General features: G+C 35.1%; 1 protein-coding gene across 8 annotated transcripts in view; it reads left to right on the forward strand.

Moving 5' to 3' along the window:
• The window catches only part of Znf385d (zinc finger protein 385D), an 867,824-nt gene extending 857,500 nt beyond the window's left edge, over nt 1-10,324 (forward strand). For all 8 annotated transcript variants that reach the window (XM_033756963.1, XM_010622432.3, XM_010622451.3 and 5 more), the window contains 3 exons: nt 3,256-3,434; nt 4,457-4,558; nt 6,326-10,324. In XM_033756963.1, coding sequence (XP_033612854.1) covers nt 3,256-3,434; nt 4,457-4,558; nt 6,326-6,559 — 515 coding nt within the window. In that variant the 3' untranslated portion in view covers nt 6,560-10,324. The remainder of the gene's footprint in view (nt 1-3,255; nt 3,435-4,456; nt 4,559-6,325) is intronic.
• Nucleotides 10,325-22,258: the final 11,934 nt, after the last annotated feature.

The raw sequence follows: 22,258 nt of genomic DNA on the forward strand, positions 1-22,258 counted from the left end.
CAGTAGACCTTCATCACTATTACCTAGAGCTCCCAATTTATGGTGTCAGTGGAAATTGTACTGCCTAGGTTCTGTAGTCCATTTAATTATTTTTTTTCTCACCTCTCTTTAAAATGCATTGTCTTATTGTCTGCACTCAGAAAAGACTGCAATCACTGGCCTAATTTTATAATTGCACTGCCCCCTAACTTCTCTCTTACCCCTGCAAAATAACTTCAAAAGATTCTCAACTTCCTCTAGAGTCATTAGAAAAAAAAACACTGTTAAGTTTAGGTGTGTGCCTCCTATCCCACACTCTGGGAGGTTGAGGTAAGAGGATAACAAGTTCAAAAAATTGAGGGCCGGGGATTTAGCTCAGTGGCACCACGCCTGCCTTGCAAGCACAAGGTCCTGAGTTCTGTCCTGAGTACCAAAAACTAAAAAATTAAAATACATAAATAAAAGTTGAAAAGGGCTGGGGATGTAGTTCAGTGTGAAGCCCTGGGTTCCATCCTCAATCAATCAATATATATTAGATACAATATATATCAGTTCAAAAAATATATGCAAATGCACAAGAATTTATGTGATATTGCTTTAGCGAGGTTATTCAGACTTTTGAAAATGCACATATACAAATCAAAAATAAAAGACCAGTACATGATAACCATTATTAAGAATTTGATATATTTCTAGTTGATAAAATTACATTTATTGTTTTCCTTTTGGAAATTTTCTGTGTTTGCTTAATGGCCTACGAAATTATTCCTAATGAAATATTTACCAATTTAAAAAATATTTTGTCCATTTTCCTTATCAAACTTTCCTTTATACTGGTACTTAACTTCAGAGACAGTAAAAACACAAGTCCTACGGATGGGGAATGAAAGCAAGACTGGCCCCTTCCTCCCAATATGCCTTTGATTTATACAAATATATAAGCAATAAATATCTTGTCCTAAAGTACCCACAACTAAATAAAGAAGCAAAAAGCAAATACTGGATATTGTTTCAGAGCCTTATGACTTGCTGAATTTAAACTGCAATGGAAAATGGTTTCTCTTTTCTGAAATGAGGAAGCTTCATATGAATGTTATTATTAGTGTCAGTCTTTAAAAATGACAAGAGGCAAATACTCCACTTGGCTTCTTGCCACAGCCAGAGGAGGAAAGAATCAAGTGCAGAAACAGACATGTTAGCACTCTGCCTAGTGGTCACAGGAGTAGGCAGGAGACCTGCAAGGTATTTACAGTGATGTTGAAACCAGAGGTGATACATATCACTGCCCGTTGCAAAGCAAAGCCACAGCCTTTTGAAGTATCATGATTAATGGAAATATGCTATACAAAAAAAGAACACTGAAAATAAGAGGCAAAGGAAGGGCAATTGAAAGACAAAATCAAATTTGAGAAGATGATATTAACATGTAACAAAAAATTTCAAGCTACTGTGGGAATTTGTGTGTAACTGCATCCACATGACTTAGAATTAGAGTGACTTAGAGTGGACTGTTAGAGATGTTGCTAGGAATCCACTTTGTACTTACCAGGGGCTCCAAGTACTAGCATTTTGACTGCGTATAAGTAACGTAACCTTTCTAAATCTCAATTTGTTATCTCTACAATGCTAGTAGTAATTCATACAGCAGTTGTGCACATAGGAAAAAATATGTAGCATCTGCAGTGATTAAAGATGGAATGAGTTTTAATAATGACTGTTCATATTATTCATGTACATTTTACCTCTTGCAAATGTAAATACATTCAAATTAAGAGTATATATATTTTTTGAATTTTAGCTATATTTGGAGGAAATACATCTACTTTATGACCTATTCAAGTTTTAAAATCTTATAAAACTACCAAACAGCTACTTAAGTGTGACAGTGTTACTAAGTACATGAGGTTATAGTGCTCAAAAGTTCAATTCTATGTGATAAATAGTATTCCCAGAGTTAAAGGTATTAATGAAGATCTTCCTCATGACTCAGCATATCCTTGAGTGTGTGTGCGTGTGTGTGTGTGTTTGTGTGTGTGTGCGCACGCGCATGTGCATTTGAGAGAGAGGGGAGATTCCAGTTCTTCAGTCTTCTTGCAAGACGCTGACTTCTTTTTCTTTCCCTTAATGCGTCGACATGAGCATTTTAATAGCTATGTAAAGGAATACGGATATTCAAAACAAGCAATCTAAGATATAATCATGTACTCTGGACTAAGTAAAGTTATGGTCTTTTTGAATGGAGGAGACATTGGCTGTAAGCCATTTGTTTTTTCATGAATTTGGCTGTTACTTAACATGGTACGATCTGCAGTGCTCCCAACATTGTTTCTTCATTAACATGCTGGTCTGGAAACCTGACCCGTAGCTTACAAAGAATTTTTTCGAATGTTCACAGAACTAACAATGTAGTAAATACAAAGAAGCAGCAGAAATTACTAAATAAGAATATTTAAAAATCACTGAGAAAAATAAAATGCATTTATCAACTCAAAGAAGAAGGAAAATTTAAGTACTTTTCTGAGGGAGAACTCCCATCATGAACTGTATACAACTATGGAGATCTAAAAAAAATGTTAATGGCTGATAAATGGAATTACATTAGTTATGTGTGGCAGCCTGAATATGTTAATGGTTTGCTAAAATGAAGCACACTGATTTATGACTCTGCCTGTGCTGTAGAGCACATCTCATCTTCTTTGTCACTTGTTTGCATCTGAAATGACATAGCTTATCAGTATGGGCTCTAGTGTCCCAATGTGGCTATTTTTTCAGTCATTAAGATATATTTTTTCAACTATTACTATTTCACTTTGAACCCAAAATACATAGTCAAGAAAGTTTGTTTATATTCTGTTTAGAAAGAGGGTATTTATTTAGTGCCACTCCTGTAAACACACCATGTTTAAAGTGATTGTATTTGTTACATCACCTACAACTATACCTCTTACAAATATGTCAGTCTTCCTTATCACATCATTTATATCATATTAGCATTGAGAGGAAATGAAACTAAGTCACACTCTTTTAATTTTACCTCAGGACTCTCAACTTTAGTTACTGTATTTAGTTACTTATTTGTAATGAGCGTTTTTTCAAGTGAATAATTAATAATGTTATATAAAATGATAAGAGTACATTGTTAGTCTGTTCTGTGAACATACTTGAGCCATAATCTCAGGAAGAACAGCACTAAAACAAGGCCTCAGATTTTGCCACATTGTTTCTTGAAGGTATAGACTAAGATTCCTTTTGTTTTATTTTTAAATATTCCCACAGGTACTAAGCACAAAACCATGCTAGAAGCACGAAATGGAAGTGGGACTATCAAAGCCTTTCCTCGGGCAGGGGTAAAAGGCAAAGGACCTGTTAATAAGGGAAACACGGGCCTCCAAAACAAAACGTTTCACTGTGAAATCTGTGATGTGCACGTCAACTCGGAAACACAGCTTAAACAAGTAGGCAGCATGTAGTATGGGAATGAAAACAAGTTAGAGACATCCTTGTAATCAGAATGAATATGCTTTCTTTCTTCCTTTAATTTCTAACTGTTTTCCTATCCATCCATCCACCTACCTTCCCACTGATCTGTTTACTGTCTTTATATATGTATGAGTATTGTAGTTGCGGGGAAATAACTGAAAATGCAGTGGCTTCTAGGACCCTTTGTAAATTGTTGGCAGTGAGTTTTCACATTTTCATATGTGAATAGTGGGAAGGGAAGAAGTGTCAGATCTTTTCTCTACCAGCTTTCCCACTCAGAAGTATTGATTTTCATTTAAAAATCAATTTGCAATGTTCCACTTTTATCTTTTAGATATTTGCATGCCACAACTCATTTTATACCATGCCACTCTTTTATTGTATGTACTTTATTATCTGGTATTCTACTATATTTCTTCCGCTGCCTGCTAAAGGTATTTCTAATCATGTTGCATTCATTTGTACTCTGAATTGCCTTCTAAAGAGGTCAGTTGTATATTTGCAACTGAAAGCCCAGCTCTTATACTATGTTGTATTTTATATGTATATGTATGATATTTTACTGGTTTTATGTACTGTAGTTGTTTATCTTTAGAATTTAAGGGGTTGACATTTGGCTGTACAAATGTAGGGATAAATATTCGTATGGAAATAAATTCATGCCTGCCTGGGCTTCTTTGTTTATTTGCACATAAAATTCCTTCAGACATTGCTTTTCTTTGTAAACCCTTCTAAAAATGGTGATGTGTGCAATGGTAAGGCAGAAAGCTAGAGAAAAAGGAGATCCTTTATTTGATAAAAATATACTAAAATGGACAGCATAAAAAATAGATTCTGAAGGCATCAGAATCCAAAGGCAAAAGTGCATGTCATTTTATTTTTGTCTTTCTGAAACTTACATGAAATTATTATTATTTTTCCCCAAGTTAAGCTCTATTTTTTATAAATTTAGGGGGGATGAGTTTTTAAAGCTGTCATTTTTAATTGTTTTTAATAGCACATCAGCAGTAGAAGGCACAAAGACAGAGCTGCTGGGAAACCCCCCAAACCTAAATATAGTCCCTACAACAAACTGCAGAAAACAGCACATCCACTGGGGGTGAGTATCATTTCTGCCTGCCAGGAGATAGATAATATGTCTTTAATGTCTCACAGTCTGCTTAAATTGTGTTTTCTTTTGGTATGTGTCTATGGTGCGGGGAGGTTGGTTACTAAATCTAATAGAGTATACCTAAGAATCACAAACAGTTTTTGAGTTCTCCTTCTATTCTACCACAGAACTACTGGTCTCATAACTTATTTCATTGTTTTGCCATCTTTCACAACAACCTAGTATCTTATCTCTTTGAGTTGAATTCAGTTTTATCACAGAGCAAGGTGGAAGGAGAAAAGCCAGACTCTTGAGTTCAGTGAGTATTTCCATTAAAACTGGTCTTGGTGTTAGCATTTAAAGGTCAGTGAGAGCAAATTTTTGAATTTCCCTTTTAGTATATTCAAGAGACAAAGCATTGTCATTATTGATAGTCTTGATAATTTTGAAGTTTTGAAATACAATTTCAGGGTATGGCTTAATTTTTACTTAATTATTTATGTAAGAATACTATATAAAACCTCAGAAAATGTATTCTGAGAAATGACCTCTCCACATTATGCTAAACGTGTTAGAATAGAAAGTATAATAGTGTAATGTCCTGATCTGGATTGTTTGGTAGAACTTTACAGTCTGGGAAACCTTGACATCGCATGATAATTCTCATAGATATACGCTTCTCTTCTAGCTGAGGTGATTATCACTTCTGTTTTAGAGACCCAGGTCTCAATGAAACATTAGGAATAGTTGACCTATAGTATATGCCAAATTGTATGTTTTGATGTCTATTTCTTCAAATAGATCTTATTAATAACAGGTGCCACTATGTAGAGCTAACACATGAAAATATAGGAAAATTCCAGTCATTTATTATGAGACCCCACTATGCATTGACCCAATTAGTTTAGTAGGATTGTCTAACATTTTATGAAAATGAGGGGACTTTAATTTTTTTTTACAAATACAATTTTAACTGCATTGGCAGACAATGAATTCTGTCCAGAGCTGATAGTTCAGCACCACTAGTCATAACCCTGAATGTTTTCTCAGCAGATACAACTTTGACAAGCAAGTAAATTGTGTTACTATTAGACTCTAAACCTACCTTCTTAACTATCTGTACATTACTGCTTCTTTAAGTAGGAACATTCTCTCCAGTGAGAACCGGTATCTCACTTTTATTAATATTGCCAGTCAGAATGCACTGGCTTTGTAGATTAAGAGTGAGAGAACAAGATAGACATTTGCACAAAGAAAAAAAGGAACATGTCAAAATTTGAAGATGAGGCTTTTTTACATTAAAGGTGATTTTGTTTTTAGTAGTACATCACACAACAGGAAGCTACATGCTTTTTGCTACCCAGTTTATGTACTTGGACAGTCTAATTTCACAGATAGTAAAAATGAGTCTAAAAATGTCTGCTTTTTGATAGTTGATGTGCATGTAAAGGGTGGCATGAAAGTCTCATATCCTTTTTTATAATGAATATTTTCCCCCAGAAGTATAATTTTCAACAAAAACTCACATAATGTTGCTGAACACTCTTCTGGAGAACTCTTTAACATTGTTGGTAGACCACTTTTAGTTTCTTTCCAGTCTCCTCCAAACAGAAAATGTTGTATACTTTCCATTTTCTTTATTGTCAGTACAAAAGTACGTTTATGTTGATAGTTGTTCGTTGATGAATTTTTCAAACTGCCTATCATTTTGGATTCTAAGTACACATTGCAAAACTTTGGTTCTCATCCTTTTTTTTTCCCCCCTTTTTCTTTCAGGTAAAATTAGTATTTTCAAAAGAACCTTCAAAGCCATTGGCTCCCAGAATTCTTCCAAACTCATTGGCAGCTGCAGCAGCAGCTGCTGCGGTGGCTGTGAATTCTCCCTTCAGTCTCCGAACCGCTCCAGCAGCCGCGCTGTTCCAGACCTCTGCACTTCCGCCTGCTCTCCTGCGGCCGGCGCCGGGGCCCATTCGGACCGCCCACACTCCTGTGCTGTTTGCTCCGTACTGACTTTCTAACAGGAGTTACCGTACTGCAATAATTTTTCAAAAAACAAAGCAGAAAACAAAAGAGAACTATGCAGTGTATATTTATAGTTTAAGGTATATGTGAAGAGCCAGGACTTTTGATAGTGAATTGAAAAGATTATTAAAAGAGGGACGGGACGGGGTGGGAGGGAGGGAGTGGTATTTTTTCCAAATTAAATCATTCCTCTTGAGCATTGTTTTAGAAGTGATCTCCAGCATTGACTCATAGTGGTATCTAGAACTTCTGAAGCCTTTGTGACTGTGCTTTTGGGCACCTGTTTCCCCTTGCATTGTCTTTCCTGCTTTATGAAACAACTACACATTGTTTAAGGGCATTAACTGGTTCCAGTGTATATATAATTTACTCTGTAGATTAAAATAATGCAAAAATGGAAAAATATTACAAAAAAACAAAAGCAACACTGTGAATAGTAGTACCCACGCTGGTCCTCTCGCTATGACAGCAGTTACTGGGTATTTATCCCCACAAAGTAGATAACAGTAGATGTCTTGTAAAACAGTAGTGCTGTGTCTCAATCTATGCCATTAGGATTTAAAGAATTGTAAAAGGTAGAACGAACAACTATTTCATACCAGTAAGCAGTATTAGAAAAATAAACACCATGTGGTGTCACGGAAGCCTCCCTGGTCCACGTTCTCCCCTCTTGTCCAGCTGGGAGATAGAACAGGGACATGCTCAAAGGTGGGAGAGGCATCAATAAAGATAATTTCTTACCACACGCCCTAATTTCCCACCCTGAAGAAGGATCGCTGGAAACAGGGAACTGTTATATGGGTTTATAGCAGAACACAGAAAAACCCACATATCATGGGTATTTTGAAAGAAATCAATACAACCATTCTGTTCCAAGGAGCAGTCACAGTCTCAGATGATCTTTCAGACGATACAAAGTGAAGATCTGTCATGTTCGTATGTATTTCCTGAAACAGAGACTGTTGTGTCTCTGCAGTGTGCCCTTTATATTATACCAGTAGGGCTGTCTCAAAGGTTTATGCTTTGAATATGAAGGCAGAATGAAGTGTTAACTGTTATTGTGGGTTTATGATTTTCAAGATTTTCTACTGACATGATATAAACATTTAAATATTAGGAACAAGAAACATAAATCTGAGTTCACTGCACACGTTAACAAGTACTAGTAAGGTCCACTAGACCCTCCTTTCACTAGTGGAATTGTGAAGTACTGACAGGCTTTGATACTCACCATAAAGCTGAAAGGAGTTGATGTTTTACCTTTAAAACAAGATTTATCAGGGGTATATATAAATATATGTATATTGTATATATGTTAGAAAGAATGAGAATAACTTATAAAGAGAAAATCTATATAAAAGAAATCTATAACCATTCAGTGTTACATGTTATCGTTAAATTGGTAACAAATGGCATAAAATAGCTGTGCCTTTAATTTGTGATAAAGGCTATTTGCTTTTTCCCATCGAGAGCGAACATATATCTATCAATATGGTGGGGTTTGATTCATTAATAAAAATAACACTCAAATAAAAAGCAAGGAAAAAACATATACAAGTCAATCCTATGTGATTTAGGTTTAGAGGAGAATTATTTTTGAAAAAGTTTTATAAAGGCTATTAAAAATATGTGGAAGGGCTGGGTATAGCCTTCCTGAAACTACTTTTATCTAAACTGCGGTGACCTTCAAAGAGGTTTAAGGAATCAAGGCAAAACCATTGGAGAGATGGGTGTTTAGCATTTGTCCTTTTATATTTAAGAAACATCCATAGCGTGCTTGGTGCTCAACATTAAATATGGTCCTTGGAGTACTTCTCCACTGTCTAGCTGTAGAAATTTCTCATATAAACATATGTTGAAGGCAGTTGGCTTTATATATTTTTGTTACACAAACAACCAAAACAAAACAGAACAAAAAAGAGAGAAACAAAAGAGCGGAGAAGGAAGGAAGGAACAAAGTCAGGGGATTAAAAAAATGTGTCTCATCGGTCTGCTGGTAAGAATTCAAGCCATGCCTTCATTAAACATAGTGGTTAGCATTAAAATTTGTTTCTGAAAGTATCTGGTGATTTTTCATTTTCCAATCTCCCCGCCCCTCCTCTATCCCCTCCGCCTCTCCTCCTCCTCCTCCTCTCCCTCCCACCAGATCTTGCTAGCTAGTTCAGTCAGGTGAACATGAGTTTGGTACTTTAGGCTCTGTGTCTATACCATTTGACCAACTTCTAACCATCTTGATTTTTTTTTCTTATTTGCAGTATGAAATATTTTGATCTTTCACTATAGTCATCCCTATACAGTCTTTGCATCTGATGAGGTCTCTCTGTTGGAGAACTTGATGTTAATTGATGCAATGTGCTTTTGTTGTCCTCATTTTCACCAATGTGAATGAGCCAGTCCACTAGAAGTCAGGGCCTGTGGATACAGAGTCCTGGGTCACAAGGTGTTACTAACTTTAGTGATTTGCTGGGAACAAACAAATCAGCCATATTTTCTTCATCAGCCATATGAGAATACTCAGAAATACCTGGATCCCTTCTGCCTCACTTCGCTATGGAACCATTTCTGTTTAAATGGTCTCTTAACTTGGAGTTGTAAACATCAGTTGTCTTTTATTCACTACCTAATAAAGGATGAAGCCTAAACATAGAACTGACAATGGATTCTCTGTGAATTGTTTCCCCCTACTCCACATATTTATCAAAATAGTATCAACATCTATTATAGCTCACACTGCTATAAAGCTGTATCCTTTCCCCAAAGGAGCCTTTTTCAAGAATAAAGATTGACAATTCAGATTGGTCGCAATGGTGGTGTGAAAATCCCTAACGGTAGTGTGAATTTATAGTTATCCCATACCTTCTCATGCATCACATCCATCGCAAGGAAGGTGATAGAGTAAGTGTCTTTGGTTTCATTTGAAACAAATATAAATGCATTGCAAGAACCAAAATCCTCTGGAAAAAAATGCATTGTTTTACCTCATCCAGCTCTTCCAGACAAATGGGAAACAGTTGTTGGGGAGTTACTATATTTCTCTTCTGAGAAAACAGGTGATTACGTATGACAAATTACACCTCTCAGTCGTTCTAAACTTTGAAGAGTAGTTGTTTTAGTCATATCAGCAAACACCAGTGGCTTCTGGCAAGCTATACCACTACTGCTTCCTCTGAAAGATTGCTATCTTACATAGTATAGGGTTCTCTCTCACTATTGCAGTTGCTCACTACCATTATCAGAGATGTAATTTTGTTGTCAAGGAACTACTTAAGAGAAAGAATATTTATACACACTTGGAAACTAAAAGAAGAAGAAGTAAAGGGATTAAGAATTAAAAGAATGAAATTTTAGGGATAAGGTCAAGGTATAGTATGAACGTGCACTTACGAGTTTTCTAAGGCACAGAACCATATATAATAAAGAGATATTTGATTTTACTCAATTAAAATTGCAATTAATATATTTTTATACCCATGTAATAGTCCAACTCTCCTGAAGAAGTCAGATCAGACCACTTCGTCATCTTTTCGATTTGTGATCGAACCTCTTCAGAAAAGTTGGACTATTACATGGGCCACTGGCATAAATGCCATTGCATTAATAACTGTACACAAGAAAGCAGAATGAAATGGCGAGAACCATGAGCCTAAAAGAAGTCAGTTAATCACAGACTTCATCTCTAAAGAATAGGATAAGTTTAAATAGTTGACTAATACTTTGTCCTTAAATTCTTCAATTAGTAAAATGCGCAAGGATGATTAAAAGCTAAGCTGGTTTAACATTTCAAACTAAAAGATGATTTCTCACATCTTTTCAGGAATAGAACACTTTTCTGTAGTGAACAAAACAAGTATTCTTCATTTTTATCAAGAAAAACATTCCATATTCCTTTCTACATTGGGCATATGTAGCACAGTAGGTTATCTACTCATTCAAAATGTACATCTCACAATTAATATTGGAGTTGCTAATTCTGCTTTATGAGTAGATTTACACTGAGGTTATGTAAGATAGGTCTCTACCAAACTGAATTAATATTTTCAGAACAAAACCAATCCTGATGAGCAATATAAAACTGGCAGTGGGTGTGGAAGGGAACAGTAAGTGTTTGCATTCATCATCTTATACCTGTGTTGCACTTTTTCTCACTGGTAGAAGTAAATCTCATTTGAGCCATAACTGATTCTGCCCTGAATTTATTGTGTTTTTGCTAGTGGCCTCTTTATTAAAACCATTTCTTTCACAGCAAAAAGAAAAAAAAATTAGTCACACAACCAACACTGCTGAAAGAATTATGTGAACTGAGTCTGAAAAGCTAATGTTTTACCTCATAACTGCTATTTGTTTTGTTAAGCAGAGAAATTAACTTCTGGTACTTCTGGTTCTTGGTCTCTGTATGATATGCTTCAATAACTAGAAAGGCTTTTATCAAGGGGTGAAAATGATGATTTATATGGCATAACTTGATTGTCTACTTGATAGTTGAGAGTGCTATTAAGGTTTATAGTGAAAGATGGGCATGTTGATATATGACTTTCATGTGGTCTACAAGGTTGTTATTTCCAGGAATGAATTTATAGCTTACCACAATGAAGAATGTTGATCAGGAGGCAGGTTCTACACTGGGAAGATCTTATATGTGCTACTTGATTAAAGTCCATGTGGGTCATGAAAGGTCATAGAATTTAGGATTCCCTGGAGTTGTCATCAGTGTTCAGGACTAAGGAAGACCTTTACTTGGCAGGTCTTCTTTCCCCCCTTATCAGTGATGGAAACCCAACCTTCCTAAATGGCTGAGTTGACTGTCAAAACTGACAGATGTATCTGAAGTCAAATCTGATCGTTACTATGTAGGATCAATTGAGTATCTTAGAGTTTGATTTAGTTAACCAAGACCATATAGAATTGTGGCATATCCTTTTATGAAAAAATGCAGTTTCCAACAAGTAGAACTAAAATAATTTTGAGTGCATAACTAAAAATAAGTGATTACATAGTGATCAGCTACAAAGTTAATGCCTACACATAGTTTTTAAAATATGAGCCTCAAAACTTGATACCTGTCTCTGTTTTTTTTTTTAATGCTAAGGTACATAATTTTCCTTCCAATAAGTAGGCTGGTTTTACATTAAGAAGAATTCTAACTTTGCACTTGGGAATCTTAATCATTTTAGAGTACTGGGGTCTAATAAGTAGATGTAATGCCAAGGTACTATTTTGTGTAGCAAGATTATTATGCAGTAGTTTGAACTGGTAATGTAATTGTGTCATTTTATATAAGCTACAGAGTTTGAGTAGACAACATTTATCAAATCTTCAATTCTAAGTAATTGCAGACCTGTGTAAAACAAGACTAAAGAAAACCAGTAAAACAAAAAGAACCTTTTTTTAGAGACTCAGATTACACTGATGCAAGTATATATATTTTAAAAGTCTTTGAGCTGTCCAACATAAATCCACTGATAATGCTATGGAGTTTTGAAACAGTAGTATGGGTACATGAAATTATATTAACCAACAATAACATGTGCATTTTATTGAGCAATTGTCAAGCCAGTCTAAAATATATTATTGTATAATTTCAGTGCAGGATACTTGGATTAAGAAAGGCTAATATTGGATAAAGACCCTTCATGAAATACTATGTGTTTATTATGACTTTGAACTATAATTATTAGACATGTAAAAGAAACCAAATTCTTGATATTTTGAAGAATCCAACTTTTATCAAATAGTCAAGAATTTCATTTGGTGACATCTGGTTTTTAAAGAGATTGTAGAAAAATGGTGAGAAGTGTTGAGTAGTGGAGGGAAGACTAGTGGTCAGAGATCTGGTCACAGACTCAGCATCACAGAATGGTGTCAGATCTACAGAATATGAAGCCATACTAACGTGTAGCTGCTTTTCATTGAAAATTGGAGTGTTTTTTTTTTATATTTCTTTATGCCCACATGGAGCTACACTCTAAAAACATCGATTTGCTTAAGATATTTATTAGTCATTTTCTTCTATTATCAGTTGAAATTATAATCATTTCTGCTAACAATATTTAATTCACCAGAATTTAACAATTTAAAACCGACTCCTAAGAGTAGCCAAAGGAAAAGTTAGTATCAGCCAATATATGGTAAAATAGCTAGTTCTCACAAAAACTGGATGTTTGACTACTTTAAATTAGTTATTCTTAAGCAAAGAATTATAAATACACCCTCTCAAATGGATTGAATGCTATCTATGCCTATTTATCAACAAGCACCAATTTTAACTCTATTCTCAAGATCTGAATACATAGATTGACATGCATTTTGTAACTACAAATTAAAAAGCAGGGTTTTTTTTTAACAACAACCAAGCTTCTTATTGGAAACTGGCATTCACATATAAAAAAACGAGTAATATTTTGAAATGAAAAAGGCTATGCTTTGTTTTTTGGGTTTTTTTTTTTCCCTACATTTGCAAAAAAAAAAAAGCACTTATGGGAAAATATTCTTGTGATTTTTCTTCCCTTTTATTATTATGCAATCAGGTCTCTGTTCTGATCAATCCTTTGGCAATCCTCGACAAAAAACCTAAGCTTTTATCTGATAACAATATCACTTCATATTTGAAACAACACTGCCACAGATATTGAAGAAAGTTAAAATAGATAGGGCTAGCTTCAGTTTATAAAAACAACCAACAAACCAAACCTGAGTTCCAAATAAGTTGGTGAGCTCCTATTCCCTGCTGACCACAGATAAGGGATTCTAACTCATCAGTCAGCCATGACCACACCATCCTGGTATGGAACTGCCGTGTCCCACCCTCACCTGCACATTTATGAGTCTGACTTGAGCAGCAGAAGGTAAAATACTCAGGATGAAAATCTGTGCCACTTTATCCAACTGTATTCATCATAAATGACTTTGCCCTTTACATCTTGCCAAATCATGCCAAACACTTTTCACCAAAGGTTCTAGATGTCTCTAAGTAGATTTGGGCACTTGAAATGGAATGTTTTTCTTTTTGGTTTTGCAATATGATGGTTGATACTTATGTAAGTTATTGTATTTATTTTCATTATAAACCCAAATAACTGCCCCTGGTATGCCAGTGAAGTACTAAATTAAAAATAGTAAATATAATCAGAGCAATTCAAATAATGTGTTATGCCAGTTTTCTGTTTGATGTATAAAATCTTCCCATATGTTAATTTCCCCCCATATGTCATGTAACACAATCCCCCTTATGTCAATAATGTCCCAGAATGAATGGAGCTGCTATCAATTTTATTGACTAAGAAATGTAACATATATTACATTTTATTTTGTCTGTGGTCCTGTACTAAGCTAAATTTGCAGCTGTGAACAAATTAATCTTTGTTTTTATCAAGAATTCTTTAAGAATAACTTTTCCATTTCAAGAAAATAAAGACACTGGTGATATTTTTATATGACAAAAGTTCCCTGGTTCCTTGAACAACTCTAGAAACATCCTCAGCCATTATCTCCACTCTGACAATATCTAGATTATCAAGGTAAATGTATTGCCCATGGTGTCAGGAAATTGGCACACTTATATCTTTATTCCTTAGTTCTGAATCAAGGTGATCATTCTCTCACTCAGATAATCTTTAAGCAATGTATCCAATTTGGGAAACACAGTTCTTTCTTAGTGTCAGCCTTACAGCTCTTTGGAAGAAGAATATTACAACAAATTACATATTGCACCTGTTCTAGGCCACTTGTTTGAATACCTTTTCATTCCCAGAAGCACAGAAGACCTACGTAACACAGTTGTCCAAGTGCCACATAAGCCTTCTAGTGACTCACAAAACATGTTCCTCATGACCGTGTCTCCAAAGAAATGTTTGAAAGAAAAAGGTAAAATATTTTGTTTTTATTCAGTTCTGTGTATGCCTGTTCCATTGTCCCATCTTTCTCCTTTTAGAAAGACAAAAAGTTCTCATCTTTAAACCAATAACTTAATGCCTTTCAATTAAGTGTAAGGTAGAGCAATCATTTTTCTTATAAAACTTTTCAGTGCCGAAAAGGTAAAGATATTTTTACACAGAGCTAAAATTTTAATTATCTCTCAAATATCAAAAGAAAAAACAATTTAAAAAGTGACAATTTCTCATTTCTCTTGGGAAAAGAAATACGACAGCCCTACTACTTCATTCCCACTAGGACATTATTAACTGCAGTTGAACTGTGATTTTCCATTTCAGACCAAACAGAACTTTGCAACTTCTTCCAAACTGCACTTAGGCACTTAGGAGCCCCAGCCATTTCCTCCTGTCAGGCCCCTCTAATCATTTTGTTTCAACCCCCAGCCTGGCTTATTGTCAGGTAGTTTGTAGGGTCCCCACTGCCCCTGTCCATTCCACTATAATTTCATCATTGCTGGGACCATCTTGCAATACCTTTGACTCAATTGGAGAGGCAATTTCAAAAACAGGAAATGTTTTGTAAGCATGAGATTGAGTAAAAGTTTCATCAAATATGGACTGGTAGAAATTAATGACTGGAGTGTGTTAGGGAGTGTATTACAGTTGACACCTAGAAAATACTTGGTGCAGGCAGTGGGGACTATATTCAAGAAGGGGATTCTAGTGATTTTTGGGGGGTACTTTTACAGTAGAGTTTGTTTTCTGCCAATAGCAAAACTTGGATTTTCAGAAGAAACACCAAGAGTTCATTCATAGGATAACAAGCCCTTAACACTTATATTCTTTATTTAAATCAAATATGAAGAAAATTTCAGAAGTAGTTATGTTTCTGAATATAGATTTGCTGAATTCATTTTGTTCTTGGGAGAAGACTGACTCTCTCCCTAAACAAATGTAAACTGCCAGGGTATCACTTTGAAAAAAATACATGTAAAATATTTTATTAACTTTCTATATAACTATTATCCCTCTCTACATTTGGGAAGAACATTAAAATGTTAGAATTATTCATAGCAACCTAGCTATCTATTTTTATTGCTGGGGCAATACACTAACCCAACTGACATGATATTAGCATCCACAGTTTTGAAATTGCTCATTATCTAGTAGGAAAAGTTTCGCTCCTTTTGCTTAGAAATAAGAAAATAGGCTTATTCCTAAATTTCTATAGCATATTCCAAGATAGGAGTTCTTGCCAAAGCTAGATTTGGAATCTTGAATAGCACAACTTCACATTTTTCAAAGTGTGTAATCCTGGCATTGTGAATAATTTCTGACCAACTCCTACGAAATTGTTCATGGTCTTTCTAAACATAGCCTGAGAATTGTTATGCTGGGGCTCAAACCAAATGTCAGCTAAGGTCTGATGCTGGGGAAAACAATTAGAACATTACTGAATTATCCTTCTGTTAAAGAGTTCACCTTCAAAAGCTAATTATCAGTTTATCATGTTTTATTCATTAATCAAAATTATTTTCAAGTGTCAGAACATTTCAGGTGAGCTGGGATATGATGAGAAAAACTACACAAACATACCCTCTCCAAGTCTGTGATTTATTTTAAAGCAATGGATGCAGGACTTGATGGAAGCAAAATGCTACACAGGGTAGGAGAAAAGGCTATTTTGTCCACAGCATCCTTTCTTTTCCTCTGTGTGCTTTTCTCTGGGTTCCTTCTGCATTTGAGGTGGGAGAAGCAGGGGTAAAGGTGTCAGGGACACCCAATATAAATACAGCTGTACAAATTTATGAAGAAAAACCAAGTTTATGATAACTCACTGTGCTTGAATAGTCAGATATATTAGTTTTCTGCACTAATGAAACAAATCATCATAAAATGCAGATGGCTTAAAGAACAGAAATCCATCCTTTCGTAGTTGTGGGGCCAAAAGTAAAAAATCAGGGAGTTAGCAGGATTTGTTCTTTCTCAGGGGTTCAAAGGGAGTGTCTGTTCCATAAATCTCTCCAAACTTCTGGTAGTTGCTGGAGGTCATTGGTATTCTGAGGCTACATGCTCCAAACTGTTTTCATGTTGGGGTGCTTTGTACATAGCTTTATGTCATCTTTGTTCTGCATGTCTTTCTCTTCTTACAAAACCCACTGTATTGAATTTTGATCCATTCCACTCCAGTATGGCTTCATGCTAACTTAACTAATCCCATCTGCAAAGACTCTATTTGTAAATAAGGTCTACTTAATAGGTTCCAGAGGAAGGACTTCAATATATTTTGGGGGAGACAAATCAACCCTTAGCACTGGGCTTACCTTATCTTTACCAGAGAACCTACACCAAAACTTCGTACCTTGCCCTTTAAAGGGATGTTTACAACCTTAGAACTGTGGTAGCTCTTGCCAAATCAATACCTACAGATACTGCCTAGTTTGTTACTTACTCTCTTTGTCCCAAATTTTAAAATAGGTAGGTTGAAATAGATGACAAAAGAGGACCTTTCCAATAGAAAAGTTTTCTGTACAATGCTTACTATTTAAGAAAATGGATTTTTAAGGAAATCTCACTGGAAAAGGCATTTTTTTTTCTTGGAACAGTAGAAGATATTTTAAATTACATATAAACTATTGAGTTTCTTATTTGTTCACCTTTACATCTCCCATCCATCCACTCATGCATCCAATTTTATTATGAAGTTATAATATGCTCTACAACCTATCTGATAAGAGGAAGTAAGGTAATTAAGGTCCTTCAATACCAGGCTTTATGATATGAAGACATCTGGTTTCATCTATTTGATGAAGATGGAATGAAATGTTATTTCCTGTTATAAATGCGAAGTAAATATCGCAGAAGTGTAATATTTTCCTAATATAAACAGTAAGTGAGCATTGGTGGAACTTAAATGGATATTTTTCCTCCCATATAATGCCAAATTTTTAATCAGGATGCTTCATAAAGAGAATAACAAAATTTCATTAAATTTAGCTAGACAGCAGAGATAACAAGAGATCACTTTTATTACAGGCCAAAGAATGAAGCTTTTAATTAAATTTGTTGAGGGAAAATAATGACATTGATTATAATGATAATGATGATAGTGATGATTGAACTCATTTTAGGCTTGGAGCATTTTCCTGTATATTTGCCATCTTTTCCTTTGCAGTAAAGTGAGTTAAGATCTTCAGACCAATCTGCAACATCTATGCCTAGTTATCAACATTTCCACTATTCCTGTCAATATCTGTTGCATTCATATTTCAGTTTCAGTTTATTGAGGCTTCAGTGTATTTTGGTCTCATACAGTGATGAGGTTCATGTTAGGGATCATTAATTGCACACCAGAAATGAGAAGTCATGTTGAACATGAATTCTATAATATAAGTTGGAAATTGCAGAACCCAAAGCTATTGGACAAGGTGTCCTTCCCTACCATGTCTATGAGCTAGGCCTCCAGCTGACCCAGATAGAATGTGGGGCTGGAAATGAATGGTAAAATTTATGCATGGTAAAATTTTCCAGCTTAATAACACCCCAAAATCTAATAGAAATATCGTCTATCATTAAATGATCTTGTCATAAATCTCATTAAATGAGGATCTTGTCATAAACCATACAGACACTGTCACAAACCATGATTTAAGACATTACTTTCCAATTTCTGGTATAAAAACATCTGAACATCTTAAGATCTAGGGTAAAGGCATAAGCATCAAGATGTGACTTCTACACTTCTTTCCATTTTTAAAAGTACTTAAACAATTCATATTAACTATTAAACAATACAAGTTCCTCCCGAGTAGTTTTTGGACATGCATGATGTCAGATCTCTCCTGTCAGAATCACTAGAACTTGTTAGGTGACTATTTGAACTTTGCATATAGACAATCAGAATCACAATTGTTGAAGAAACTTGCTCAAGAACTTTCATTTTTCCAATTCTTGGTGATTCATATATCAGGAAGAGCTACTTTCTATGACATTTTTAATGGCTTTCCTTCTTAATCTTTGACATGCTACTCATCATTGGAATACTGTTATTACTATAACCAGACATTTGACATGAAAAAGGTTTTTCTCACTTTGGCATAAATTTTTTATAATGCATAAATATATTACTGAGGTAGGAAATACATTACTTTAGAATTTAATATTGATTTACATCATATTGCTATCATAGATAATATCTTATCAGATAACTGTCCTGAAAAGATGATAGATGATCTACAGTAGTGATGTCACATATTGATATAATGAAGTATATTTAGTGATGACTCCATGGCTATCATAAAAGACCTGCATATGATATTTAACAGATATAAACATTATGCAGACAAACCAGAATAACAACTAGGGGGTTAAATATGTGTTTTATCTGAAGTAACCATAAAATGTATATGTTGAGATAGTCTCTGTATTTTACTGCAGGGAAATAATACATACAAGTTATTAAGAGTCCAAATTTAAATGGTAGTTAGAGCACCAGCACTGTGTGGTCCCTCCCCAGTACTTGGTGCCCAGAAGTCTCAGAAGTCTTGAAACTATGAGTGCCAGTCAAATAATAACACCATTTACTAATCTGTGAGTCTAAAGACTTCTGCTTCCACTATGCATAACTCAGACTAGAAAGCATGTTTCCTGTACTTCTGTCTTCCCTTCTTGATATCTGGCTTGTAAATCTGGGTATGTTGTACCTGCAAATATAGCACAGATCCTGTCATACCACCTGGTCCACAGTGAGGTAACCTCATATCATTGTTACCTTAAAGAACTTGCCCAACTGTTATGCTATTTCCTAACTTTATGAAACTGAGCCTGGGTCACAATTGCCCTGTGCTTAAGGTAACCCATCTATTAAATGGGCACATTAATTATACACCTATGGTATAATATTCTCATTTCAATTTACCATCTTCATCTATATAAAATATTTTAGGCAGCATCAGGTGCATAATAAATGCTATGTAAATCATTTTCACCATTGTAATTATTCCACTATTGCCTTATTAAAAAAAAGCAAGAGTTCAAAACTGGTATTTTTAAGAAACAGTGAACATTTTGTACTCATGATTTTGTGTGTGAGGTGTGTACATGTGTGCCAAAGCATCTATTGCTTTGAAAGATAAAGTTTAGGTAGAAATTTCTATGCATGTGATTGTGTATACTGTCAAGTCTTTGTTCTTTCTTTTAATTATTAATTTTTGTGGTACAGAATGTTAAATCCAGAACCTTTGCAATGAGCTACATCCCCAGAATTTTTTTTTCAAATATTGTGATATTCAATGTCTTGCTAAGTCAATAAATTACATAAACTGGGCTCAAATTTTCAGTCTTCCAGATTCAGCCTCCCAGAGTGCTGAGATTATAGGAATGCAGCACCACACTTGGTGCTACTAAGTCTGTAATAATTTATATTTTAAAATGTTTTAAAATGTAGAGAAGTGCATAGGTTTAGACACAATAATAGCTACCATTTTTGTGAGCTCTTAAAATTGGCCAGACATTTTATAAACATAATCTTATTTAATTGTATGAAGTCCATTGGAAGTAAGATTTATTAGACATAATTTATGAAAGAAATCACTGATAGTCAAATTTTAAAAAGTAGGGCAAGATTAAAATAGCAAGTGAGTATTATAGTAGATATTTAAACTCATCTTTCTTCAAAGTTGGTTTCTCTTTCCATTTATTTTATCATCTTCTTAATGACTATTTAATTACTGATACTTAAATGCAGTTATGGCAGGATTTTTAGTATTGGTCTAATCTTTTAATTCTTTAAGCTAGCCAACCACCCATCCAATAAACATTTCTTTAAACACCACTTTGCTATGATACGCAATTGGGATTTTTTAAAAAAGCATAAAATATAATATTTGTCTTAAGGCAATCATGCTTTTTTGAAAGTGGACAGGCAAAAAAATATGAATTTTTCTGCAGAGATGCAACATTTGATAAGAAGAAGAATGAAAGAGTACCCATCTCCTAGGTGGAAAAAAGAAAGGAGGTCAAAGAAGATTTCTTATTAGAAACAGCTTTTCAGAAAGTTGAAAAATGAGGTGAATGTTATTTTCAGTCACACAGAAGGGAGAAGATCTTGCTAGTTCTGGTCTACACAACTGGCTAAGTACTTTTCAGGCATACAGAGGCACTGGTACAGAAAGAAGTCTTTGGCCTATGTTTTATGCACTCATCATAAACCATGAAAAACGGAAGTGGGGTAGAACAAATTATGACTGAAGATAGAAAAACTACAATGGATATTAATTGGAACTTAAGCTTGTTTCAAAGATTCTGTTGAACAATTTCTCATATAATCATGAATGTAAAATTTCTTTAGTGTTCTGCATTGTAGCACACTTTATTTTTGTTGCTCCAATCCACCATCACCACTCTTTCACTGAACTGCAAGATTAATAGTAATAACTCAAGGTATAAATTGACTGGAAATCATATCAAAGCATCACCTTCACCAATTCAGTGTTCTAGCAGGGGATTCAGAAATGATAACAGACAAACATTCATCCTTTTAAATCAACTCTCTTCCCTGATAATGTTTCTTTATTAACTCTGGAAAAATTGGAAAATCAATGTTTCATTATCCCCTCAAAAGTAAAGCACTTTCCAATTGTGATAATAATTTACAAAGGGGGAACAAATTTTGAATGGTTTTTAGATTGAACACAGGAAGACCAGAACATCAAATGTTATTCAGAATGAGAGACAATAAACTAAAATCTCCCCTCAGTGAATAAAGTTATTTGGGGAAACATTTATTAATTTAAAATGTGCATGCTGCTATGATGCAAATTTGCAACAGATACATGCCTTCTCCAACGTTTCCACTTCTTGGAAAGCAATCCCAGTGTGCTGTGATCATGTGGTACCTGTTATGGTTTGGGTCTGGATGTCCCCCTAAAGCCTCATTTGGTCAGAGGTAGCTGAATCTGGATTGTGTGATGCTGGGATTAAGCTGTGTGATTACTAAACCATTACACAAGAGAGAGTGGTTCACATCCTGGGGAGCAACAGTGTGGTTCAGACCAGCACAGCTGCAGGCAGATCCCAGCCAGGGATCTGTCCGGCCCCAAAGGCTCAGGCCAGCCTGCCAAGCTAAGGCCCACCCAGGAAAGAGCAGCACAGACACATAAGCTTCAGTCAGAGCCCCACCCCATAGAATTGGTGGTTTGAACCCAGGAATTAGTGTACTGGTAAGCAGCAGAGAAAAGGCCTCTTGGTGGCTTGGTGAAAACTGAAGACCACTGGGTGAGCAAAAAGCTGTCTCAATAAAGGCACAGCAGGCTGCATCTGTTGAAATGGGAAGGCACAGAAACAAGTCCCAAAACCAGACTTCCAGATCACCTAGGGCAACCCCAAGGGGAAATAAGATGGAACAATCTGATACTCAACCACCTGGCTCTCCTAAACTGGCAACAAAAGAGGATCTGGAAAAAATGAAGTCACAAATCATTTCTCAGATAACAGCAGATTACTGTGTCCACAGTACAAGACATGATTAATAAATCTAGAGTGGGCACAGATAAAAAAAAAATAGAGGAACAGAGGAACATGATGGAATCCCAACATAGGAAACAAAGGGAATCCATAAAACAGATGCAAATACATTTCCAGGAGATTAAAAACTCCATTGAAAGTTTACACAGGAGAATGAGCCAATATGAAGACAAAATTTCAAATACAGAAGATAGGTCATTTGTATTTTCTCCTGCTACTTCATGGATTCCTATCAGTCTTATATTATTTTTCTTTGTATCATCTAGGAGTTTTTGGATTGATTTCTCATGATCCC

The sequence above is a fragment of the Fukomys damarensis genome, unplaced genomic scaffold (assembly GCF_012274545.1).
Source record: "Fukomys damarensis isolate Sample0158 unplaced genomic scaffold, DMR_v1.0_HiC HiC_scaffold_28, whole genome shotgun sequence".
NCBI lineage: Eukaryota > Metazoa > Chordata > Mammalia > Rodentia > Bathyergidae > Fukomys > Fukomys damarensis.